General features: G+C 41.3%; 1 protein-coding gene across 8 annotated transcripts in view; it reads right to left on the bottom strand.

The window, feature by feature from the left end:
• Nucleotides 1–24,859, bottom strand: part of MTUS1 (microtubule associated scaffold protein 1) — a 166,384-nt gene that overhangs the window by 18,064 nt on the left and 123,461 nt on the right. For 7 of the 8 annotated variants that reach the window (XM_045988043.1, XM_045988061.1, XM_045988071.1 and 4 more), the window contains 2 exons: nucleotides 17,164–17,378; nucleotides 8,435–8,501 (listed from right to left, as the gene is read on the bottom strand). In XM_045988043.1, the coding sequence (XP_045843999.1) occupies nucleotides 8,435–8,501; nucleotides 17,164–17,378 (282 nt within the window). Of the gene's footprint in view, nucleotides 1–8,434; nucleotides 8,502–9,513; nucleotides 9,651–17,163; nucleotides 17,379–24,859 lie in introns of those variants that run through there. The other variant, XM_045988096.1, reaches the window with a different exon arrangement.

The raw sequence follows: 24,859 nt of genomic DNA, 5'->3' as shown, positions 1-24,859 counted from the left end.
GACCAAGAAATTTGGCAGTCATGTGGCAGAGAACAGTCTTCTTCTAAATTTCAAAATGAGCTACAGACAGCTTTCTGATGGCTCCTGGGAATTATGTGAATCAACATGAACTATTTTCAAAAGCCTCTCACTAATCCTAACTTATTAGGAATTTGCTTTACAAAATGCCTGGCCTCTCGATTCTCCCGTAACTCATACTAGTTTCCTTTCAAATTCAGGTCATGCTTTGCAAGGTGTTCTTATGCCTATGATTTCATGTAACGGTGTTTTGAGTTAATAAAAGAGATATTATCTTCAATCTCCTTTTACTGGCAAGGGACCTGAAGGGGCAGAATTGGGTCCAGGACGCCAATCTGCTCAATGTTTTCAGTGCAGATATACAGCACAGAGCTCAGAACCTCATCTGGAGGGCTATTTTCTCAACTTGCGATGTCTTTTTTTTTTTTTTTTTAAAGATTTTATTTATTTATTTGAGAGAGACATCACAAGTAGGCAGAGCACCAGGCAGAGAGAGAAGGGGAAGAAGGCTCCCCGCTGAGCATAGAGCCCGATTCGGGGCTCGATCCCAGGACCCTGAGATCATGACCTCAGCCAAAGGTGGAGGCTTTACCCACTGAGCTGCCCAGGTGCCCCACAACTTGTGACGTGTAAGCGAGAATTTAATCTGTACATGCAAGGGATGTCTGAGACTATTAAGGCTGTTCCCTTGTAGAAGCTAGAAAAACTGCAAGATAACATAAGGCAGGTTTAAAAAAAAAAAAAAAGATCTCCCCCCTCACCACTGATTTGTGTTGAATGGGGGAGGGGCAGTGGCATGCAGAGAGATGATCTGGCCCAGCCAGCCAATCTAGGTACAGAGGGGCCAGCTGGGCCTCCTCAGAGCCTCTGGGTCTCGCTGCCAATACAAGTCTGAAAAGCCTCTGCTGTTTTTCAACTTACTCACTGGCCAACGACATGCTGCAAAACAGATGCTCTCGCAATGACAACAGCAACATTCCATGGACCAGTGAAAACATTTAGGCATGAAAGTGGATCAGAGATGCAAGCCTGGCAGGGTAAGAGACACAGTGTTCTATGCTTCAGGCCTGAGAAAAATCAGTTCGGACTTTAAAGAAATCACACTGACATCAAAACAATGCATCTAAAGCTCATTTGGAAGCTGATGTACAAGAACAGACTCAATTCAGTTGGTGTTTTCCGGCATTACTGTTGACTGTCTCGCTGGGCTTCTTTGATTCGTATATACTTCAAATCAAAGAAACAACATTCTGGACACCTAGGGTGATGTCAAGGTGTACTCCACGGAGCACTATAGGGTAATCACCTGCCCGGTCATCAGAAGCGCGTTGCTGGGCTCTGTTCCCAAGCCACCTGAGTCAGGACTATGAATCTGGATTCTAACCTGGTCTACTTTATCACACAGGGAAGTCTGAGAACCAGAGTTCTGGACATATGACATTAGTCAAAACTGATCCTATCAAACTGGACAAGTTAGGACAAGTCACAGAAGAAGGAAGAAGACTCCATAGGCTTTCAAAACAGATACCCGTGGTATTACTGTGTATCTGTACAGGTGACAGAATGCGACCTTTTACTTAAAGACACAGCCAGCCAAAGGCTGAGTATGACACAGCCATGACATGACATGACACGACACAGCCATGAATGGGGAAAATGGTTTATGTCTGAGGTGGTATCAAAACCATCCTCAGTCAGCTCAGGGAGAGAAAGAATTCTCTTTGGGTATACAGTTGGTTCTCATTACATCAGCAGTTTTTTCTTTAAAGCCCACTTCAAAAACCACTTCTGGAATTCTGCAACTCCAAAGTGACTTAACCGTACAGAGTTTTAAAATTACTTTAAATACACAGGCTGTTAAGTCATAACTGTAGACAAAACTCAGGGAAGAATTAACACATTCCACAAGGTGTGTGGGAGCCTCAAGTTCATAGACACCAATCAAGTGTTGATTAGACAATTTATACACCGCTTCTGGCAGAGCCAAGTCACTTCTCCCTAACTGATAATAACAAGTCCCATTTTAATCTGACAGTGCCTCCTGAATTTTGAATTGAATAGAAAGTTCCTAAAAGTTGTTATCAATGCAAAGGAGTACTTATAACACATGATTTTCTGACCTTTCCAATATTTTCATTGTGCTTTCCCTGTTACCATGAACAGGAGTTTGGACCTACCGAGGCTACCTAGGTCGTTATCCAGACACTTTGCTCTCTAGCTGTCTGACCTTAGGAAGGTTACTTCACTTTTAAGCCTCAGTTTCTTTTCCTTTCTTCCTTCCTCCCTTTCTCCCTCCCTCCCTTCCCTTCCCGTTCCTGTCCTTTAATAAAATACTAACCAGTAGACTTGGAGCTGAGTATTGTTGTCGGGAAAGAGTTGGCATTCGGTAGATCTTACCGTCATACCCGGCTCATAATTTTTAATACACACAGAAAAACAATCAGGTAGTCCTATTTGATTGAGTTCGAATTAAGAGTTCGAATCCCATTTGTGACATTAAATAGAAACAATGAGGACAAATATATAAAAAAGATCTGCATTGTCCAAACACCTCAGTGCAAACGATATTAAATTTACAGGAATGCCTGTGAATAGAGGCTTCCAAGGTTCTGAAATCTAGTTCATTCGACCAGATAGTTAAGTCTCAGGAGGATTAAAAAAAAAAAAAACTTGAATAAAGATAGATGGAACATCTATAAAAAAGATGTACATTAGCTATTAATGCTGATGCCTAAACATATAAAATACCTTTTCAAAAAAAAATACCTTTCTTCATTAATTTAGATAAAAATGTGATTCTAGTGATTAACATTAACAAAAAGCAGTAGGAACTCCCAAAGATCATAATTTATGGTTCTCTATCATACTGGTTTTGATCCAATACACCTCTTAAAAGAATCAGAATGATATACTTATTCTCCATCCCAGAGGCCAAATGTTTGCTGTGGATACAGACCATTAAGTTGAACTGTCATCTATTTCAAGGGCTAACACTTTCAAAATGATCTAACTGGCACTGTCAGACATAATTATAAAACGTTTCCAAGGGAATTATAGTTCACTTTACTTTATTACTATTCAGTCTTAAAAACATGCATGTTATTTTTAAATGGCTTGTAGGAAAACATTCGTACACAAAACCACTGAGTATTATAATTTATAAGGATAATACCAACTTTCCCTAGTTACCATCTTCAATATAAAAGTCATTCATTCACTGAGGTAATAAGTGCCAGGCACAAAGGTATCGGCAGGTAGAGCTGCAAACGTGAAGGAGATACTGTCTCTGAAGCGCTCATGGGTCTGGATTGTGAGAAGAGGTCTAGAAACTACCCAAAGAACAGAGTTTCTTGAAGGTCACAGTAGAAGGCACAATTAACTTGCTTGCAAGATAAGGTAAAACTCAGCTGATGATATGATATTTCCATTAGGGCTTAGCGAGGTACTGTAGCTAGGGAGATGTTTAAGAAGCAAAAATAGAAAGGGGCGCCTGGGTGGCTCAGTGGGTTAAGCCGCTGCCTTCGGCTCAGGTCATGATCTCGGGGTCCTGGGATCGAGTCCCACATCGGGCTCTCTGCTCAGCAGGGAGCCTGCTTCCCTCTCTCTCTCTCTCTCTGCCTGCCTCTCTATCTACTTGTGATCTCTCTCTGTCAAATAAATAAAAAATAAAAATCTTTTAAAAAAAAAAGCAAAAATAGAAAGGCAGTAAAAAAGAAGAGAGCATTTCAAGCAGAGAGGATATCACGTGCCAGAGAGGTATGAATGGACCCATAGCTAGTGTGTGAGGAGAGGGAAGAAGGTGTGAAGGAAGGCAAAGGAATGTCCCAACATCACGAAGCTGGGCTGAGAGTTCCAGTCAAGCCATACATGGCAGCTAGAGGATATTTAGACTTTCTGCCACAGCCCAAATGAAGTCACTGACATTTGTTAAAGATGTCCAGTAGAGGACAGATGTGAGATTTATTTTAAATACGGTCCTGGTAGCATGTGGAGAGGACAGAAGCAGGCCTGGAGCAAGGTGACCTGTTGGGTGACCACTGGAATGTATCTGGCGTGAGCAATTACGGGGCTTAAAATCAGAACAGCAGCAGCCAGAAGGCAGAGAAGGGACAGATCCAGATACTGCGATACTTAGAACACAGACTATCACGTAGAAGATGGAGGAAAAGGCGTATGATACCTGTTGTTACCTTAGGTGGTGAGTGAGTGATGATGTCATTGCAGAAGACGATGAACAGACTTTGAGGAAAAGAGGCCTGAATGAGGAGACACTGCAGAACATTCAGGAAGCAAGGGGTTGGGGAGTCCGAAGGTCTGATTATACTACTGGCTCTCCTGGAGGCAGCTCTGCACTGGGCAAAACACATCTACAGCTTGGATGGAGAGAACTAGGATAATAAATCAGTGCATCATGACCCTACAGGTTGTAGCTGAAACCAGAGGAATGGATGGGTTAACAGTGGACGATGAAACCCTCACTATACCCCAACCCTAAAGGGGTTAGTGAAATCAAGCAACATCCACCAAGACTTTCCCAAGTCATTCAACACAACTGTAATGAAGACTAAGAGGCAAGATGGAAAAGTGTTTGACACGAGCTAGACAGATCAGAAGACACATAAAATAACAAGAATGAATCTCAAAAGGATTTTTTCTGTGTGAAAAATATCAGACACAACATAATGCATGTTTCCATTTATATGAAATTCTAAGATACACAAGATAACCTACATGATAAAAATCAGATCAGTATTTGCTTCTTGGGGTGGGGGGGGGGGGTCATTGACCAGAAAGGAGCATGAGGAGATTTTCTGGGAGAACAGAGATCTTCAATACCTTGATAAAGGTGTAGCTTATATATGTGTTTATCAACAAGCATTCCACTCTATGTAAGTCATAACTTCACAAACAAGTCAAGATATGAAGTCATATATATTCATATAAACAAAGACACAAGAGAATATGCAAAAATAAAAGCTTGTCAAGGCTACCAAAACTCTGGGCTATTTTCCTCTCACTTTGCAATTTTAATTTCCACACAATGTCCTTAAATACAAAGAAACCAACACTCAAACACTTCAAATGCCCATCAATTCTTATCAATTACTTGGGAAAATGGAAAGCATATATATTTTTTCCATAGTAAGGAGAAAAGAATCTCTGAAATGAAGCAATTTACTGTCTGAAGACAACAAGAAAACACAAGACACAATAGATATATGGTTGTAAAGTATTGAGGACTCCAGGGGCGGGGGGAGCCTTATCGCTTTTGTTCTGAGCTCAGTTGGGTGAACTTGGCAGTAGAGGACACTTGTCAGAGTAACCAGTGAGACAACAGGAAAGTCAGTCAATGGAGCAGATGGTTGGAAGCAGTTAGATTCCAAAGGTCACTATCACAGACTCTACTTAGGTTTCAGTGCTCCTGAGTTTCAACTGTCCTTTATTATATTATTACTATTATTTTTGTAGTTCTTAAGTTTAGGAACCTTGCCTATAGTTTCATAGAGAAGAGAAAGAAACAGTATCCAGTGGGAGACTGACAACAAGAGCCCCTCATTATTTTGGAGAGAAATGGTGGACACCTGGATGATAGCGATGGTAGCAGCTCTTTCTCTACTTGAGGTGCCTGTGGCGGACCAGGCACTATGACAGCTGCTTCATACATCTCACTGTTTTATCCAAGCTCCATGACAATCCAGCCAAATACACATTAACTTCCTTTCTCCTGTGAGGAAGCTGGACTCAAAGAAGTGAGGCAACTCCTAGCTAGAACACGTGGACCCAATCCTACACCGCAGACTCCACATCGCAAGCCCTTCTACTGCATCAGGAAGGGACCCACCATGTCTCACTGCCCTTGGAGTCGGAAAACAAACAAACAAAACACCCAACCCATCCTGAGGGGTTTCTAATAGTATTTAGTCTAATTACAATTCCTTCCTGCAGTGTAGTCCATGCCCCCCAAAACAGCCAATGTGGGTAATTACTACACAGCTATAAACTGCACACATGTGAATTCCTACTACTTAGTAGCAGGTAACACCTGGTGCTAGGCACTTCACAGGGAGTTACCTCATGTCATCCTCACGACCACCCCGGAGCAGACCATTATTAGTGCCACTGAATAGAGAAGGAAACTGCGACTCAAACCCTGTCAACGTGACTTGCTCCTACATCACCCAGCCACCGAAGATCTGGACCCTGACAGTGTGACCACACAGTCTAAGCATTCTATACTATTGCCTCAAACTTTAAGACTGCATTTCCCACTTTGCTATGTAACCTATCTTCTTTCATCTCGGCTCATGCTACGAACAATTCCTCTCAAGTTCTTAGGATGTTCTTCCTGGACTGTTCCATCAGAAGAACTACGTAAAGCCTTCCCTTCTTTCCCCTCATGGGACTGAAACCAGTCCCCAAATGCTTTCCATAGTTCCTTGAGCAGTCCTACCTCATGCCACAGGAGCAACGACACATTCCCCGTCGTCCCCTCTGCTGTCACTCCCACTGCCGTCTCACTCATTCTCCTAACCAGAATCCTCTACTTCCGGGTTCAACCAGCCCCCGCCTGTGTGATGAACGATACACACAGGCCAACCACTGCATCTGGACACTTGGCCAGAGGCAGGAAAACACACCAGGGCACATTCTCCTCATCACAAATGGAAGAAAAGGGGAGAATGGGTACTAACTGGCAGGCTATTTCCTGTCAGGCTCTGTGACCAACAGGAGTGCTGAGGACCTGGATCCCCATTCGGATCATTTCACTGTGCTCTCCGCTAACAGGTAAAAAGAGGATCTCCCATTCAAGCAGCATGAATGAGCGCAGTGTTCCACCGCTGTTTCAGTCTCGTCTCGGGGAGAGGCTGAAATGTGAACCAGCAGGTAGGCTCATCTCCACCTCCACTGGGTCAAAACGAACTCTGAAACACACACACAAAGGCCTTTTTCCTGACCTGCTCACTCCAGCTCCATTACACTATTTAAGGCACAGACAAAAGCAAATTAAGTTGGTCATCTGGGCGATCGAAAGGAGAGCAGTCTGGTTGACACGGCAGAAAGCCTTGAGCGCTACAGCCAGAAGCCTGTTTCTCGGCTATGGTTTCCTTGAACTGTTTCCCTAGAACTCGCGAGTCTTCGGGGTCCTGAAGTTCCATCTGTCTTAATATTATTTTTTTATAAAGAGTTCTTCATTTCCATAGCCTAAAATAAGGTCAGGAGAAAATGATGCCCTGGCCAGGTATTAAGAACCTGGAGGGTGAGCCAGGACTTTGGGGTTGCCTCTCGTTGGTGGGGGGCGGGGGGGGAGAGGAGTGCAGAGACAAGTCATGGCCCCACATTAACTGCTCTTTGATCTTTGCCTTCAAGGGGGTTGTGGGCAGGGGAAGAAAACCTTCAAGTCCAGCAAATTATACTGACAATATTGAAATTCTGATCTTGTCCAAAGAAAAATGGGCAGTTTCTTCTAGAACTGGATGAACACTGGCTGTTGCTTTTGCATTATTTATACACACACCCACTCACACTTGAAGAGGAGGCTGTGAGCATACACAGAAAACTGCAAAGGGCAAGGAACTCAGCCTTTTAATGAACAACTCCAGACCTGGCTGAAGCGAAAGTCAGAAGCTGATTCTCCAGGGCTGAGGTGCCCGTGGCTGACTGGGGGATCCCAAGGCAGCTGGCTCAGTCCAACATAGCACATGAGGTAGGGAGGGCAGTACTGCCTCTGTTGCCCGAACCCTGAGGACCCTTCCAGGAGAGACAAGACCCAAAACTGAGCTCTGCTTGGGAACCACAGCCCTGGGTAGTAGGTGCTACAGACATCAGAGACCCAAGGCTATTGGAGGAACCAGGTTCTTATTCACCATAAGCCCTGTTCAAGTTGTAACAGGGGCACAGAGGATGCCTTCTCCAGGCAGGCCACCCTGGATGCATGTATCCTTCTTTTCTGTAGACTCACTGCTCTCAAAGTGCCCCCAAGCAAGTGTAATGTAGTTACTATGATCAGAGAAGGCATTTTCTCATCACTCTTTAACACAGAAAGAGGTTCAGAAAAAAAATATGATGGGATTATTTAACAGGAACGCATACAATTCCAGAAATCACTCTACTCTGTCTTTAGGAAGAGCAATGTTTTGGTCATCAGAAGCTCTGCTAGGCTTAGTCAGATCAGTGCCAGGAATTCTGTGAACTGGAGGTCAAGCTGCCAAGATTCAAAAGAAATGTTGATAGTAAGTGTTTGCACAGATACCAGAGTGGGACAGCTAGCCACTGCCAACATGCAACTCCAGCCGCCATGCAGATAGAAAAACCAAATTTTCCAGCTGTCCCCTGGTGCTGTGAAACTTAGTAAAAACAAAACAAAACAAAAACCAACAAAGAAATTAAAAAAAAAAAAAAAAAAAACACCTCTTACCTAGCTCTCCTCGAAGGTTAACAAGTTCTTGCGATAGGGTTTTGTGTTGTTTCAGGGCTTCCTCCCGCTGCGGAAAACACACATCAAGTTACTAATGTTTTCAAGAGGGTCCCTTTCAGAAAGGCACACATTTGTTATCACCAGGAAAATGAGACTCAGAATGGAGAAGCCAAGATATGAATCATTTAGACTAACAGTTTGTGTTGTTAAAAAAAACCCAAAAAACACAGATGTCCCTTAGTTGTTAAGGAAATTCATGTTTCAAAAATCTTTATTTTCTCAGGTCCTTGTGAAACTTTCATTTGAGGCACTGCATGGTACTTTTAAAAATATTTACTTGGAGCCATCTTCACTGCTGAACCGCAGAACCTCTCAGCAAATGCATACTTAAGGCTTAATGCATTCTCCTCCTCCAAAGGCAATAAAGCAGTAATCAGTTTAAGATAAATATTTAATGTTCTAAACGTATGCACTTATATGCACTTTGTCCTGTATTTGCAAATAAAAAAAAGTTTTGTTGCAAGGTCAATCCTTCTAAAAGGGACATACAAGTTTGTTATAAAGCTACAGCAAAAAACAATTCTTCAAAAAAAAAAGACAAAATTAGATTAATTTTACTCAGCACCACATTAGTTTTCTAAGGATTATTATATTTGGGATCAGCTATAATTGTAAGGCTACATTAGGGAAACAAATCAAAGGGAATCAGGCAACTGTTTCAGTATCAAAAAAGCTATTATTTATACTGCAAAGAAGAACAATTTCCAAGTTCCCAGCAACTCAAAGAGATCACACACACACACACACACACACACACACACAGCAATAGTTTTTTAAAAGGTAGATGCCCCACCACCAGGGCTTAACTAAGGAAAAGGCAGAATTCAAAGCCCTCACTAGGATCACCCGGACGGAGCTCCCGCGGCAGCCTGCTTACACTACTGCAGAGATCATGAGACCGAGTCTTCTGCAGGCAAGAGCTGCGTGCCATTCAAAGCGCCCCCCGACAAATTCCAGACCACCTCTGCCTCGGTCCCTGATATTCTTCCAGAAACGCACTAGAAGCAAATACTAATTACCCTTGTTGCTGCACATGGAGGATAGAGGCACATTTTGCTGCTGGAGCAGCCCATTTTCCAGCTTCTGTCTCCAACTGTCCCCACCCCCCGCACTGTCCAAGAAGTGCACAGGTGGCCACACCACCCACCAGTCGGGTCTGCCTACATTCAAAGCTCTATCGGGAGGAGCGCCATTGGTCCTCGGTTAGCCTTACTTCGTGTCCTGCAGGTTACCGTATGCCTCTCTCCTGGCAGAAGCTGATTCTGCAGCTTCTGCCTTTGGCACAAGCAGCCTGCGATTACTTAAAGCCACAGCCCTTCATTTATGAAAAACGAGAGCCAGACATTAGACTGATCGATGGCCACTTACTTAAATATCAGCTGGTACAGTGGAAAGAAAAACAGACCTTCTCTGCCTGGATAATGGAGTTATTTTTAGATTTGTGAGCCTTTTTAGTCCCCCTCTTTAATTGAGGTCATTAGATTATCACACTTATCAGGAGAAAAGAAAAACTTGTTCTCCAAAACCTGTATACTGAAGAAGCCTATGAACTAGGTGAAGAAAAATCCAAGTGTGCGTTTTGTGATTTACAATTTAAAATGACATTATCAATGAAACGGATGGTGCTTGCTGCAAAATTTAATCTCAACGCTTAGAACATGGTCCACTGGTGTTTAAAGGGCAAGTGTGAAATGCTGATGATTTGAGACTTGGAGAGCAGACATCATCCAAAGCTTTTTTTACTTTGTGATGGTCTCTCACTAAAGAGCTGAGAACTTAAGGAACAACGTGCTAACACTGTCATATGGACAGTTAACAGTGACTGCGATTTCAGGACATGTCTTCATGGAGTATGTTTTGCTGTTAATGTATTCTAAATGCTTCTTTTTAAGATTTTATTTACTTATTTGATAGACAGAAATCACAAGTAGGCAGAGAGGCAGGCAGAGAGACGGGGGGAGGCAGGCTCCCACGGAGCAAAGAGCCCGATGCAGGGCCTGATCCCAGAACCCTGGGATCATGACCTGAGCCGAAGGCAGAGGCTTTAACCCACTGAGCCACCCAGGTACCCCTAAATGCTTGATTTTAAAGTACAGTATTAAGTTGTTCTGAAATCACAAATCAGTGAGTCCAGGTTTTTAAAAAATGAACAAGTCATGAGTTTTCTGATATAGAAATTAAGCCTTGAAGAAAATCAACCTGGATAAAATTGGGGGGAAAGCACATAAAAATACATATATTACGTGCTTCTCTTGATGCCATGAATTCAAACCTTAATTTTGTTTGCTTAGCAATTTATTTAGTTCAAGTAAGTATTAGCAAGCTTTGTCACTCCATGTCAAGGAAACCTAAAGCTTAATAGCCACAAGCAATCCTGCAAAACATTCAGACTTACTTAAAATGCACTTTCTAATAGTAGTTAAATTGCTAGTAGAAGGCAAAACTGGCAAGAAGTTAAATTACTTCTCACACTTTCCTAAATATGCTAAGTGAGGACTGAAAAACTAAGCTGATGTATAGTTTCTAGGAGTAATGTGGAAATGTTTACATCTAGCAGAGATACATACCACGTGATCCCTTGGCTTCTTCTTTTTTTTTTTTTTTTTTTTTTTCCTTTTTATTAATTTTTTCAGCGTAACAGTATTCATTCTTTTTGCACAACACCCAGTGCTCCATGCAAAACGTGCCCTCCCCATCACCCACCACCTGTTCCCCCAACCTCCCACCCCTGACCCTTCAAAACCCTCAGGTTGTTTTTCAGAGTCCATAGTCTCTTATGGTTCGCCTCCCCTCCCCAATGTCCATAGCCCGCTCCCCCTCTCCCAGTCCCACCTCCCCCCAGCAACCCCCAGTTTGTTTTGTGAGATTAAGAGTCATTTATGGTGATCCCTTGGCTTCTTAAAGAGATTTGGGGGACAGGGAATTTCAGTCCGTGTGAACACTTCCCCCAACGCTCCCGCACTCTACCTTCCTTACTCAATGCCCAGAAGCCACTGGTATCTTCCAAGCTCCGTCAATCCGAGTACAAGTGACAGGAAGGCTGTGAGGTCACCAGCCAGTCTCTTGTCTAAATGAGTTGTTCCAAAGTGAGTCAGTTCTAATGAGTCTTGAATCTACCACACTTTCTCTATTAGTGCCGCCTCCGCCGCAGTCCTGATCTCCACCAATTCATTCCTGCACCAGTGAGAGCAACCCTCCACGCCACCTCGCAGAGGGCTGCTAGGCTCATGTCCCATATTCTTTGTACACACCAATGCCCTCACTCGAAAAAAGTATTCCATGGGATATGTGAAAAAGAAACTTTACCCTAGTTCTAAGAACCTCAATCTTCCAGTCCTGTACAGACTCCTAATTCCTTCCTTGCTCTGTTCAAGTCCCACTTGCCACGTGCGTCCCACCTTCACAATCTGGAATGCGTGGTCTTTACCAGACCCGTTAAATAAACCTCAGTGTGAATCACAGTTACCATCTCCTTCCCCTCAAAGCCTAGAGAAGACATTTATCTTTCTAAATTGGTTGGCAAGTTATTGCTATGAACCAATTAATCAAGGACCATTCCAGATGCTGGGTGAAACATGAAAGAAATTTAAGACATGGTTCTTGTCCTCAAGAAGCTTGGAACTGGGGCGCCCTGGTGGCTCGGTTGGTTAGTGTCTGCCTTTGGCTGAGGTCATGATCCCCGGGTCCTGCGACTGAGCCCTGCATCGGGCTCCCTGCTCAGTGGGGAGTCTGCCTCTCCCTCGCCTCTGCCCCTCTCCCCTGCTCATTCTCTCTCAATTAAATACATTTATAAAAAGAAAAGAAGCTTGGGACCTAGGTAGGTCTAAAATGTCCATGCTCAATTCTTCAGTCATCACTCAAGGCAGATGACCTCATCTTGGGGGGAAGCAGTACAGGATAATGGAAAAACCAAGGGCTTTTAAAAAAATCTTATGTGAAATGCCAACTGCAGTGTCCACACCATAGTCCGTGTCAGTTTCTGCCTGACTCTCTTTGGGAACTTGCCCTTTAAGATACCTATCCTTTACTTGTAGATGATAAAAACACATTTTGTCATCTGATACTGATTGCCTGTTTCTTTTTATTCAGCTGCTCCTAAATCAGTGTTTCTGTCATAGATGAGAAACTCTTTATAGTCTAGATAAAAAGTTTATTTAATCCTCTTTGTATTTTAACATGCAGAATTCCACACAATATGAAAAAAGAGAGAGGTAGGTATCTGGATAGAAATATGCTTTTCTATGCATGTGTTAAATGTATGAAGTGTTCCAAGGAAAAACTGGATTCACTATAATTTAATTAGGAGTCCCCTGGATACAGGCACTTAAGCTCTGGCTGCCGTCCCATCAGGGGGCCTGAATCTGTTAGCTGTTGAAAAGCATCCATAGCACAGGGGGTTTTGCAGAAAAGAGCCCTGTTGGATGGCTCAGATGTGTGCTGTCTCTGACCTCCTCCCCACCATTCACATGATGAATCGCATCCACTCTATTTTGTTCTGAGACATTTTTACTTATAGTAGACTGCTAGTGTCTTTTCCAAATTCACCTTATTTGGGTACAACTTTAGGTTAGACTTCACACTGGTGGTTTGTATAGAACACTGCACAACTATGCAAGGATAAACCGACGTTGGGAACAAACTAAAACCAGCAACAGCGTGTCCTCCGGGAAACAGAAAGTGTGGTGTTAGTTTCCAGATTGAGGAGGCACTTATAGAACTTATAGATAATGAACTATCATTATTAGATTGGCAACAAAAGGATAAGTCATAGTTCTAGGATTCCCTATAATCAATCCTTCTTATCCACACTCTAATGCTCTAAAACCATTTAGAAAACCTTAGCAATAAGATATGTATGTATATACAGATCAGTCGACATCTACCATCCATATCTACCCATCTGTACATCAATCAGTCAATCAATCACTTCTCTAATGGAATGAGAGGACCAAAGGGTTAAGAGGAAAATTGTTCTGAAGAATTACTTAACTTTTCCCCTGGTTATGCTTTCCTTTCTGTTTTATAACAGTGTCCTGTACACATTAGGCAATCAGTAAATATTTGCTGATTGGTTTTAAAGCGCAAAGAACATTTACATAACGACCTTATATGTTCGTCTTTACATCTGGGAATCCATCTTCCCCATTCATTTGTTCGCTCAGGTACAGACGACACATCTTTTACATATAAAGCCCTGTCATAGCTGCCGGGGTGGGTTCCTAAGAAGGAACTAGACACAGATCCTGTTCTCAGTGAGCGCCTGGTCTTAAAAAGCAGAAAGAGTGCAGATGGTTATCTGTAACATAAGGTAGAGAGTGACAGAGAAATCTAAGTGCTCCTAGAATCCAGAAGGTAGACTGAACACAGAGCTAGAAGGACCATGAAATAAAAAAGGGAGTTTGTTGTGTTTTGGAGATTTATTTATTTTAGGAAGAGAGAGAGATTGTGTGTGTATGTGCGTGCAAGCAGGGGGAAGGGCAGAGGGAGAGAATCCTCAAGCATACTTCCCTGTAAGCAGGGCTGAATATATGATCCTGAGATAATGACCCGAGCCAAAACCAAGAGCCAAATACTCAACAGACTGAGCCACCCAAGTGCCCCTAAAGGAGGGAGCTTTTGAGCTGAATTTTAAGAAATTCAGTGGAGTCACAATTACATGGGCATTAAAACCTTTAAAGTCAGGTGCAAGATGAACTTCCCGTACAGTGAAAGTATCCCAGAAACTCAGTAAGAGTTTGCCTTGTTGCTGACTGACAAAACATCTGTCGCTGTGTCCAATTGAGTGAGGTTTTTCCTCTAGTGTTCCATCTACGCCTTCTCCCACTGAGCATCTCATCAAGTGTTTGGTTTGTGTTTGCGGGCCAGGCTGTATGGGAAAAAAGTATCTTGAAACCCCAGGAGCATGCAGACTGTGGAAGGTTCATGCCACACGAGGGATTTAGGAAGCAAAGGAAGAACAGATACGGGTCTTTCATCGCACATCCACTTCTGGGCCTTTCCTCACCGAGGACCATGGAAGACAGGCCTGCCTGATCTATTTAACTTGCATTTTCTACTTGGCTGTTTGTATAATGAATCCATGTGAATCACATGTAGGTAGTGATGGGATGCTACTGTAAGCGCTGAACATGTCGGTGTATTAGGGAGAAGGGCAGTAGCCCAGTAATGGTATTTGAACCAAGGATGAAAAAGCACAGGAAGTTCATAGGTGATTTTGAGTTCCTAGTGTCTTAGACCCAGGTGCCAGTCCTGGTCTTCCTCTATCTGTCTACTGATAGTCAAGTTACTTAACAGCTCTACGCTTCCATTTTCTTCCTAGTAAATTCCAACTGGTGTCTTTGGATAACATTTAATGTTTAGAACTTCCTAAATATTCAACCAACATTATATCCCTCTTATGTCTCCTCCCCCTCACTAATTACAAAACAGGAGCAGAGAGGCAGTAAAGTGAGGCTAAAAAGGCAGCTCGTGCCAAATTATAGCCTTAGATTTCAAGTTACACCCCAGAGTCATTCAGAGGAAGTATAATGTGAGTCATGTATGTAATTTTAGTTTCCTAGTAGCCACATTTCTTATAAGTTTATAAGATTAAATTTTAATGTGTTTTATTTAACCCAGTATATCCAACACATTATCATTTCAAAATTATTCACAAAGTATCTTACACCCCTTTTCATACTGTCTTTGAAATCCATTCGTATATTTTAACGCTTGTCTGCATATCTTAGTTTAGACTTACTGCACTTTAAGACCTAGTAGCTTCATAAGGCTAGTAGCTGCCAGATTGGACAGGTAGGCTGTAGACAATGGAAAAACCACTAAAGGTTTTAATCAGTAGAGTGGAATGCTTTGGAAAGATGAATCTGTTAGCAGTGCTTGGGGTAGATTATAGTGAAGAGAGTGCAGGCCCAAAGACTAATTAAGAAGTTATCATAATCTATTGGACAGTTATCCAGAGTCTGAACAATGCTGGCATCAGTATGAATGGAAAAGGGGGAGCAACAATGTGGGATGAGGGCTCACAACACTTGACTCATCTCACATGGGAGGGAAGGGAGAGAAAGGAGTTGAATGAGGGGTTCATTATGCTAGATATAGTAAAACAAAGTAATTGGTTTATCACAAAATAGAAAAACTAATTTTTTCTGACATTTGATATTATGTCATTTCCAATTTAGCTTCCTTGGTTAAATAAGCCAGCTTTCCAATTCCTTCCTTACATATTAAACATATTAAACAGAAGGGCTATATACTATTGTGTATGAAAACTAGGTAAATGGGGCACCTGGGTGGCTCAGTGTGTTAAAGCATCTGCCTTCAGCTCAGGTCATGATCCCAGGGTCCTGGGATGGAGCCCCACATCGGGCTCTCTGCTCTGCAGGGAGCCTGCTTCCCCCCCCCACCCCCGCCTGCCTCTCTGCCTACTTGTGATCTCTGTCAAATAAATAAATAAAATCTTAAAAAAAAAAACAAAACTAGTTAAATGTCTCCATCTCCCTTTCAAAAAAATGTTTCTGGACAAAGCTGTAAAATGTTCAAGTATTGATCTTAACTGTCTGTTAGCTTGGTAACTTGCAAAGGCACAGACCAAGAGCCTGGCTTGATCAAGTGCCTCGCTCCCCTGCCCCAGGCTGGCAACTATATCACCGTAGCTCTGTAGGCAATGAACATAGGTTTTTTGGGTTGAGCTGAACTCCAGAATAAGCAAATGGAACAGTTTTCTTCTTGAGATGTTATGTGATACCCATCCTTTTAGACTGTGATTTAAAAATATTTTAAAAAGCTTGGGTAGCCCAGTGGGTTAAGCAACTGACTCTTGATTTCGGGTCAGCTCATGATCTTATGGTCACACGATAGATCAAGCCTTGGGTCGGGCTCCTTGCTCATCAGGGATCTGCTTGAGATTCTTTCCCTCTGCTCCTTCCCCCAGCTAAAGCACGTGCGCTCCCTCTCTCTCTCAAATAAATAAATGTTTAAAAAAATATCTAAAGAACTAAAATATAATCCCATCCCAGTGCTCCCCCTTAGGTAACTGCAGTTTTTGTTGCTAGGCCAGTAGCATCCGTTCCCAGAAACTTGGTCTTCTCAATGAATTCTAACTAGTCCCTGAGCTAACATCTTTGAAGAATGTCAGGGAAGAATAAGGAAGTAAAGAAAATCTGTTTTGCATTTGTCGTACCACAAACTATTTTAGGAATGGGTGGAAATTCTCAAGAGTCCCCGACACATACTGTGAGTTACCCCAGAAGTGTTCTTTAACCCACAAATATAATCAATCTCATTTTCCAAAGCATTAAACTAAAGGTAATACGGAAAGCTGTGTACAGTTAGACAAAAAAATACAGTGAAAAAATGATAATGCTAATATAGGCTGGAGATGGATATAATGATTATCTCATGCCACTGTTGGTCTAAGGGATTCTGGAAATGAAAAGAAAGTAGTAGAAATGTTTTGATCCCAAATTTTTAGAAAGTGACTCAGGTACCAAGTGAGTTGACAAAGCATAATTGGGTGAATTCTACCTGCTGGTACCATTCATCAACTGGGAAGTATTCCTAAGACAAGATGAATGAATCTTGAATACCGCCCCCCTACTCCCCCGCCCGCCCCCCCCCCCCCCCACCCGCCACCTCAACGAGAAAGACTGTTAGAGGGTAGACATCCTTACCTCGGAGAGTAGATGCTGAATCACAACTGTTAATGCTTCAAACTTGGTATTACCACAGGAAAGAAGCTGCTTGAGCTGCAGGATAAATCCACTTTGGTTTTCACATTTTGTTTTATATTGAGCCAACTCGAGCGTTTTTTCAGAGGAGAGCACATCTGGAGATGTCTGTGTCTGGATACACAAACTTCTGGCATTCTTTTGCCTGCCCTTTTCAACTGTGAAAGGAAGAAGTATACACAGGAAAATAGGTGATTTTTTTTTATAATCACTACCATCTGGGCTCAAAAACAACTAGTTAAGCCACAGAAATGCATTTAAGCTATGTTTATATAAGGAAAGCATATGGATCAGAGCAGGAATTAATCAAATATCTAGATGTTTGGAATTTATAAACATGGACAATATCTTTAGCTCTGAGTTTGAAAGATTTACACGGGGCAGAGAATTATGTATGTGAAACAAATAGATTTAGCAATCCAGAAACATGGGAATTATATGCAAAATAACATTCACATCATAGTTTCTAATTTTCTAGGTAAATTGGTACAGTAACGTGACTATAACAAGTCCTCTGACTCTGTATTCTGATCAAATATGCTGAGAGAAAAATGTAAGTGATTGGACTTTCAATGCCCTTCCCTCCTCCTACACATTTTCTACAAACTTCTCATCCTTTCCTGCTGATGGTCTGGTTAATACAAAGATATATACTGCTGATGAGTCATTTCCTAATCTCTAGTAAATCATTACATATACTGAAAATCTACTCATATTTTGCCCCTTAAGTTCACTGTTAAAAGGACTATACTCTTGACTATCCTTTTCTGTTTTCTATGAAACACAAGCTTTATTGTTTTTCCCCTCTCCAGGTACTAATAATGGCCTATGTATTTTGTTTAAGCTCATGCTAATGCTCCAAATCCAACTAAGATGCTTTGCTAAGTGGTTATTCACTTTCTGTGCCACGGTGTCCTGGGAATTACTCTATTTTAAATGAAAAACTGTTCAGTGTTGGAACTATTCCAAATGTCTCAGTCACTTTAAATATCAAACAGAATTGGAAGAACACAAAACATGCTGCTTAGCTTCTTGAAATAATTAGGCCAAGTAATCAAAACAAAACTACATCTGAAAAAAAGATATAAGAAACTAAGAAAAAAAAATGTTCCCTTGTTTCAGAGGCATTCCTTACGACATTCACATTCTGTGGTAACAAGCCAACCTAAGACGATTTTATAGATAAGAATTATTTTCTCCCATTTTTCAGGGGGAGGAAAACCAGAGTAATTTCTTGAAGGAGAATAAACAAACCTCAGTATTCATGCTTCAAGAACCAATGACAAAAAACACTCAATATACTCTTTTACAAAAAAAAGGCGGGGGTGGAGGCTCTCATTTTCTATGGTACTTCCTGTGGTTCAACAATTCAAATTTGTATTAATACTTGATAATTCACTGTTCTAAAATGACTAAACTATCTTCTATGTTTCAAAAAGACTTAGGGGGAAAGTATTTGTCCATTAGTCTTTCTTAGTAATCATTAATAACTGTTTAGCACTAACCGCCATTTCCAAAGCAGATGAACCAAGTTCATAGTCATAGTATTAAAGTCCTGAAAGGACAACTTTATTATAGACTCACATATTAATGAACTAATTAATGAAAAATATTTTACAGTTTGTCAAAGTATCTGAAATTAGTATTCCTTTATTTCATGTCATTTCCCAAAAGGTCCTTCGGAGCTCTATTTCTCATGTAACATAATAATTACACAGTGTTTTACTGCTCACTGAGTATCCTCCCTTTTCCTCTCTTTCATCCATTTAGTAACTCTCCATAGGGAAAACGAGGTTCCAGGGTGGGAAGGACATTGCCCATGCACAGATGGCATCTATGGGACAGATTCAAAGTCAGAACCGAGGCCTCCAACACCTATTCTCTACCGTTGCCACCCACCTTGGAAACTGGAGATGGGGTGGAGATGTAACAGAAAACTAGAAACAATCATTTATGCAGTAATTGTAATAAAATGTTACTTTATGCTTATCAGGCCCATGTAGATAAACATCTGTGTTTTATATAAGTTTAGACAAACTTATATAAGTGTATAGTTTTATATAATTTTATACAAACAGAACAGCCAAAAACAGCTTTTAACCCTTTGACCATCTAGAATTTCCTGTAACATACTGCAGATATAAATTCATTCTCCTGACATAATTGTTGTATGTCCTACCAATACTTACTGAAATATTCATTTATTTATTGCTAGATTGCTTTGAGTTTATCATTCCTTGAATCCCTTAACGATGTTTGACTCTCTAGAATTTCTACGCTAATTAAGTAACAGTTTTAAAACTGTTAGATTACAAATATTTAAAAAATATGGATGTCAATATTTTATTCTAACATTTTTGAAGAAAGCATTCTTTAAAATTCTTGCCTACTGAGACTTCCAAATGAATTTCACTGGTCAAGTTCTAGTATATTACTTCATATGGATATAAATTTAATTTATTAAACATTGTTTTTCCACCTTCAGGTTCAAAATACAGGTACTCCTTTTGTAGCACCAGCTTTTATATTTTCCTTCAAATTATTTCTTATTCCAAAGTTAAGCAATAGCTACATATTATGTTTGGTTTCTTTATAAACTAAATTTCTTTCACCATATTACATTTTTATAATTTACTATACTCAAACTATTTCCTAGTAATACTATTTGGATAAATTACTTGATATTGCTTATCTTTTTTCCTTATTAGATGGTTAATTCCATTACTAACATTATTTTAAAGGAGACAGCTTTATTTTTCTCTTGGGTGTAAGATTAGCTATGTTTCTCAGTGTACATAGATTTTAAAATAAAACATTTACATCAGGTGAAGAATCTGTCCATACTGTTTTTGAAGTGTTTAGGAAATACAGGTTGGATTTGCTGATTCTATATTAGGCCTCTGAAACCATCATGGTTTTCACTAGCTTCTATTTCATTTGATCCTTTTTGTGAAAGGCTCTTCCTAAGCCACAGTGGCTCCAAATTCCTAAGACATATTCTTTTTTTTAATTAAAAAACTTTTTTTTTATCATCTGAAATGTAATCCCTCCCCATTTTTTTGAGGTATAACTGACATTTAATATTATATTAGTTTCAGATGTGTAACATAAGGATTCATTTTTTTATCTACTGGGGAATGATCACCCTAATAGTCTAGTTAACATGTTAGCACACGTGGCTACCTTTTTTTTTTCTTATGAGAACTGTAAAGTTCTACTTTCTTAACAAGTTTCGAATACACAATACAGTTTTACCAACTCTAGTCCTATGCTGTACGTTACATCCCCATGACCTGCTGATTTTATAACGGGACATTTGCCCTTCTGACCCTGTTCCCCCATTTCCCAACCCATCTCAACCCCGAAAACAAACTTCATTTTTCTCAGATATGTCAGTCCAACAGTGTAAACCGTTCCCCAGTTTGCTGCCGAGGATTCGGATGGCTTACATCCACAAGCGAGATTGGTGACTCTACACTTCCTTTACTATATTTTGGTTGCTTTAGCTTTTCGTAACAAAGTGTCATCTGTGCTTACTAAAGTCTTATTCTTCATATTTTGGAACTGTTAACTGTGTCAGGACACGTATACTCTCTGGAAATTTCGAAAGCTCTCTAGGACCCAACACTGTATAAGGAATGCTGCGAAGATCACTCTAGAATGAATGTTAAGTGGTTTTTGTTAAGGTACACCCCGGAAAACAACCGCCAGAGTCTGACCGCACCCCAGTTGTGCAAGGCGCTTGGTGCTTAGCTGCTTTTCATCTGTGCATTGCCTGGTTACTGTCTCACCTGCAGCTGCCGGGCTAAGGTGCTAACTCTTGCCAGGGAAGTGGGGGAGGGACGGCACCTGTGCTCCAGTAAAAGCCAGCTGCCCACATGACAGCTGCCTCTTTTCTCAGGCTTTCGTCACAGCTGGAAGACCGGTGTTTCAAGAGTTAGGGAACCCCTCGAATGGGCGTGAGCTCTTACTGATCCAGCCATGAAGACCTCAAACGCCACCCCTAGAATGCAACACTGCTCCGCCTCAGGTAGTGGCTGAAATCGTCAGACCTGTAGATCTCAAGGGTTTTCCATGCAACCCACCAAGAATCTCATGCAAACATTTAAAAAACAAATCAGGTCAAGTCTGTCTGCCTAACTTTATACACTCAAACTGATGTTTAAGAACAGTAAAAGCTTAGTGATAAGCCTTCTCTGACACATGCTAGCATCAACTGTTGAATTCATAGCTGGTCAGCAAGAATCTATCCTACTGAGAAGACTACGCAGGCATGCAATGACGTTAACTGAAGGACTCCCGCCGCAAAATTGACAAGATCAAAACACAACCCAAATGTCCAGATAGAAAACTGGTTAAACAAACTTATGGTACAGTTATATAGTGAAATATCATAGCTGTGACAGAAGTAGGGCATGCTCTGTGGTAAATGAGAAAAGCATAGTAAAGAGGACTGTAGACAGAATGCTCTGCTGTGTGATGATGAAAATATAAGAGCACATTTTCTATTTTGCTTATAAATTCATAACAAAATTATTCCATAATACACATACAAGTACTAACAATGCTTACCTTTTCAAAAACAGGATAAGAACCAGACAGGTATAAGATGTTCTGATATATTTTCTTTACTTTTAACCATGGCATAAAAATACCACCTCTTCAAAATTAAAGAGTACTTTTTTTTTTAAGGTGGTTAAATTGGGGATGCCTGAGTGGCTCAGTCAGTTAAGCATCGCCTTCAGCTCAGGTCATGATCCCAGGGTGCTGAGGTCGGGCTCCCTGCTTCTCCCTCTGCCTGCTGCCCCCCCTGGCTTGTGCTCGAGCTCACTTATGTGTGTATGAGCTCTCCGACAAATAAATAAAATCTTAAAAAAAATTAAATAAATAAAGGTGGTCAAACTGAATTCTAAGCACCTAAATCGTTAACACTTAGTCATAAAAATAGAATTAATCCATGTTTCTTCTTTGGAGAATAGAGACAAATATCTAAATAATACAGGTTTTGTTGTATGGGACAACTCAAAATACATTCGGACTTAAGGAGGAAACAAAACACTGACGTATTCTAAGAGTACAGGTCTTCAAACCTCAACGTAAGAGCAAATCAGCAAACAGACTGCCCTCTACCTAGAGCTGGGAAATCAAGTTGTGGCCTCAATCTTCTGCTCCATATACTGCGCTCTCTAAGGACAAAATTGTGCCACATGGTAGCTGATGACCTAGTTTGAGCATCTTTCCCCTCTCCTCACTCCTGGCCCAACTGAAGATCAGAGATGATGCAAAAACCTCCACTGATGCTCAAAGCCAAAATGCTCATAAATAGGGTACTTCATAACTAAAACATAGTTTCCCTTAAACTCTACAGGAGCCACGATTTATAGGAAATTAAAATATGAACCAAACTTGTCCCTGTGTCCCCTTTTTTAACACGTTACTGTTTTGGTAATGCAGCTGTATTCAACTGGGTGTTATACATAAACAATGAATCTTGGAACACTGCATCAAAAACTAATGATGTATTTTATGGTGACTAACATAACACAATAAAAAAATAAAAAAATAAAAATTAATAAAAATACAAAAGAATTTATTATACCCATTAACAGGACATGGGATTTCAAAGAATCAACTTAGTCAGAAACCCTTAAAATTGTGTATTTCCTTCTACATAGATTTGGACATTCGTCAACAAGATAATTACTAATATCATGTCTGATCCAATCATCCTGGGAGTTACTCTAATGAAATTGAAACCTCCATCAGGAAAACAAAAGTCATGAATCAAAGACATGTGCTTACTTGAAAACCAGCTGTTTATTATCTTTGCTCTTTCTATTCTAAAACCTCAGTTTAATACAGTTTCAAACTAGCCTAATGAACTTATTTATCATCCTCTTGAGGAAGGCAGTTGGGTAAAAAAGGAATTGGCCCCCTTTTCAGGCTCTAGTCACTCAGGCACATAGATCCCCAAGTCAAGACAAAAAGATTTTTGAGAAAAATTCAACCATGGACATGGATCAACCCACTACCTGCTGGAGACACATCCATCTTAAGGCCAAACAAGCCATTTATTGAATGTGCTAGCTTTCCAAATAAGTAAGAGACAAGACCTCAAGAATAGTTTGTCTTGGCTTCCACAAAATGCAAAACTATATACTGCGTTTAGTAACTAACATGCCTAGGTTTTTTTTGCATACCTATTAAACTAGTCATTTGCTCACCAAATATTTTTCCAAAATCTACCATGTTAACTTTGCTGGGTGATGGAAGGACCTGTCGTGGTGTCTTGGGGCGGGGGAGGGGAGGCATGTAGAGAAGGTGCTGTTACAGGCATGCATGAAGACTGCCAGCATCTTGGGTGAATCGTGGTTCCTTAGTATATATCTCTTTCTGTTCAGCTTGCACAGAATCCCCCTATCTGCACTGAAAACTAATATGTGTGGGGTAATAAAATACAGGTAATGAACTAATGGGTTGGACAGACAACTGATTCCCTTCTTTCTGCCTTCATGTGATCCAGTACTCCCAAAACCCTTAATAGGAACACCTATCTCTACATAAGTTCTTTCAGTCCATTTCCTAGGCATTGGCTGATGGACGTTCATGCCAGGATATCCCATGAAAACAAAGCATTAAAAGGAAATTATTGGGAAATACATGTTCTAATAAGAGTGAGGACCCAGTTAAAACCAATCGCCCAGATGTCTACGGTTCATTCAGTCAATGTCAATTGGATGTGCTTCTGACAAACTGCTCCCTGCTCTTAAGGAACTTGCATGCATCTGAGAGGGAGAGGCCATCAGCAATGGCAATACAATTTGATAATTAGCTAACAGAACCACGTACAGAGTGTGGGGAGTTCAGGTGGAGAAACACCTAGACAGGGGCAGTCAGGATAAGGGTTCAGGAGGCAGAGTTTGCATGGGCATGTGCTCATCTGGGAGACAGAGAAGGAACAAAGGCCAGCAGAGGTGCTGGGGGATGGGGGGCCCTGGACACTCCCGAGGTTAAAACACAGTGAGGGGGCTGAGGCATAATCAGGGTGATGACACAGTGCCACACAAGGTTTCATCATGGAGGTGGCAGAGCGGGGGTCTGGGGCCACCGTGAAAGAGAGGAGAGGTGCCCAGGGAGGTCAGGAAGAAGGCCCAGGAAGAGAAGCCACGGATCAGCGGCAGTGAGAGCAGGCAGGAAATGGTGCGTGTGTTCACGAGGCAGAAGAGGGGGACTTTGTGACCAGCTGGATCAAGGGGAGCCCAGGAGGAGTCACGAGTTTCCAGCTAGGAAATAACACAAGAGGAGCAGATGAGCCCGTGGGAACGAGAGCGAGGGCGGAGATGGGGAAGCATCTGGTGGGTGACACAGCGAGGAAGGCGTTAGGACATTGTCTGACACAGCTCTTCCTGCTACTAAAAGGGTCCATTCTAAACTCACCTGCTCTGTAACACTCTCCAAATTTAATCACCTGCAGCGTCTTTTGCCTGAGAAGCAATCAGCTCTTTATCTTCTACTGTCCTGAATACTGCCCTTAACACAATCATATGAACCCATACTTCCTACTTGCATCTGTGGAACAGTAAACCCATGGTAACCTGCGTCATCTCACCAAGATGTTTAACTTGTCATTCATGTCATC

Source organism: Meles meles, chromosome 2, assembly GCF_922984935.1.
Source record: "Meles meles chromosome 2, mMelMel3.1 paternal haplotype, whole genome shotgun sequence".
In the NCBI taxonomy this organism is placed as follows: Eukaryota; Metazoa; Chordata; class Mammalia; order Carnivora; family Mustelidae; genus Meles; species Meles meles.
The sequence above is the reverse complement of the archived record's forward strand: the minus strand, read 5'-3'. Positions and strand labels throughout refer to the sequence as shown.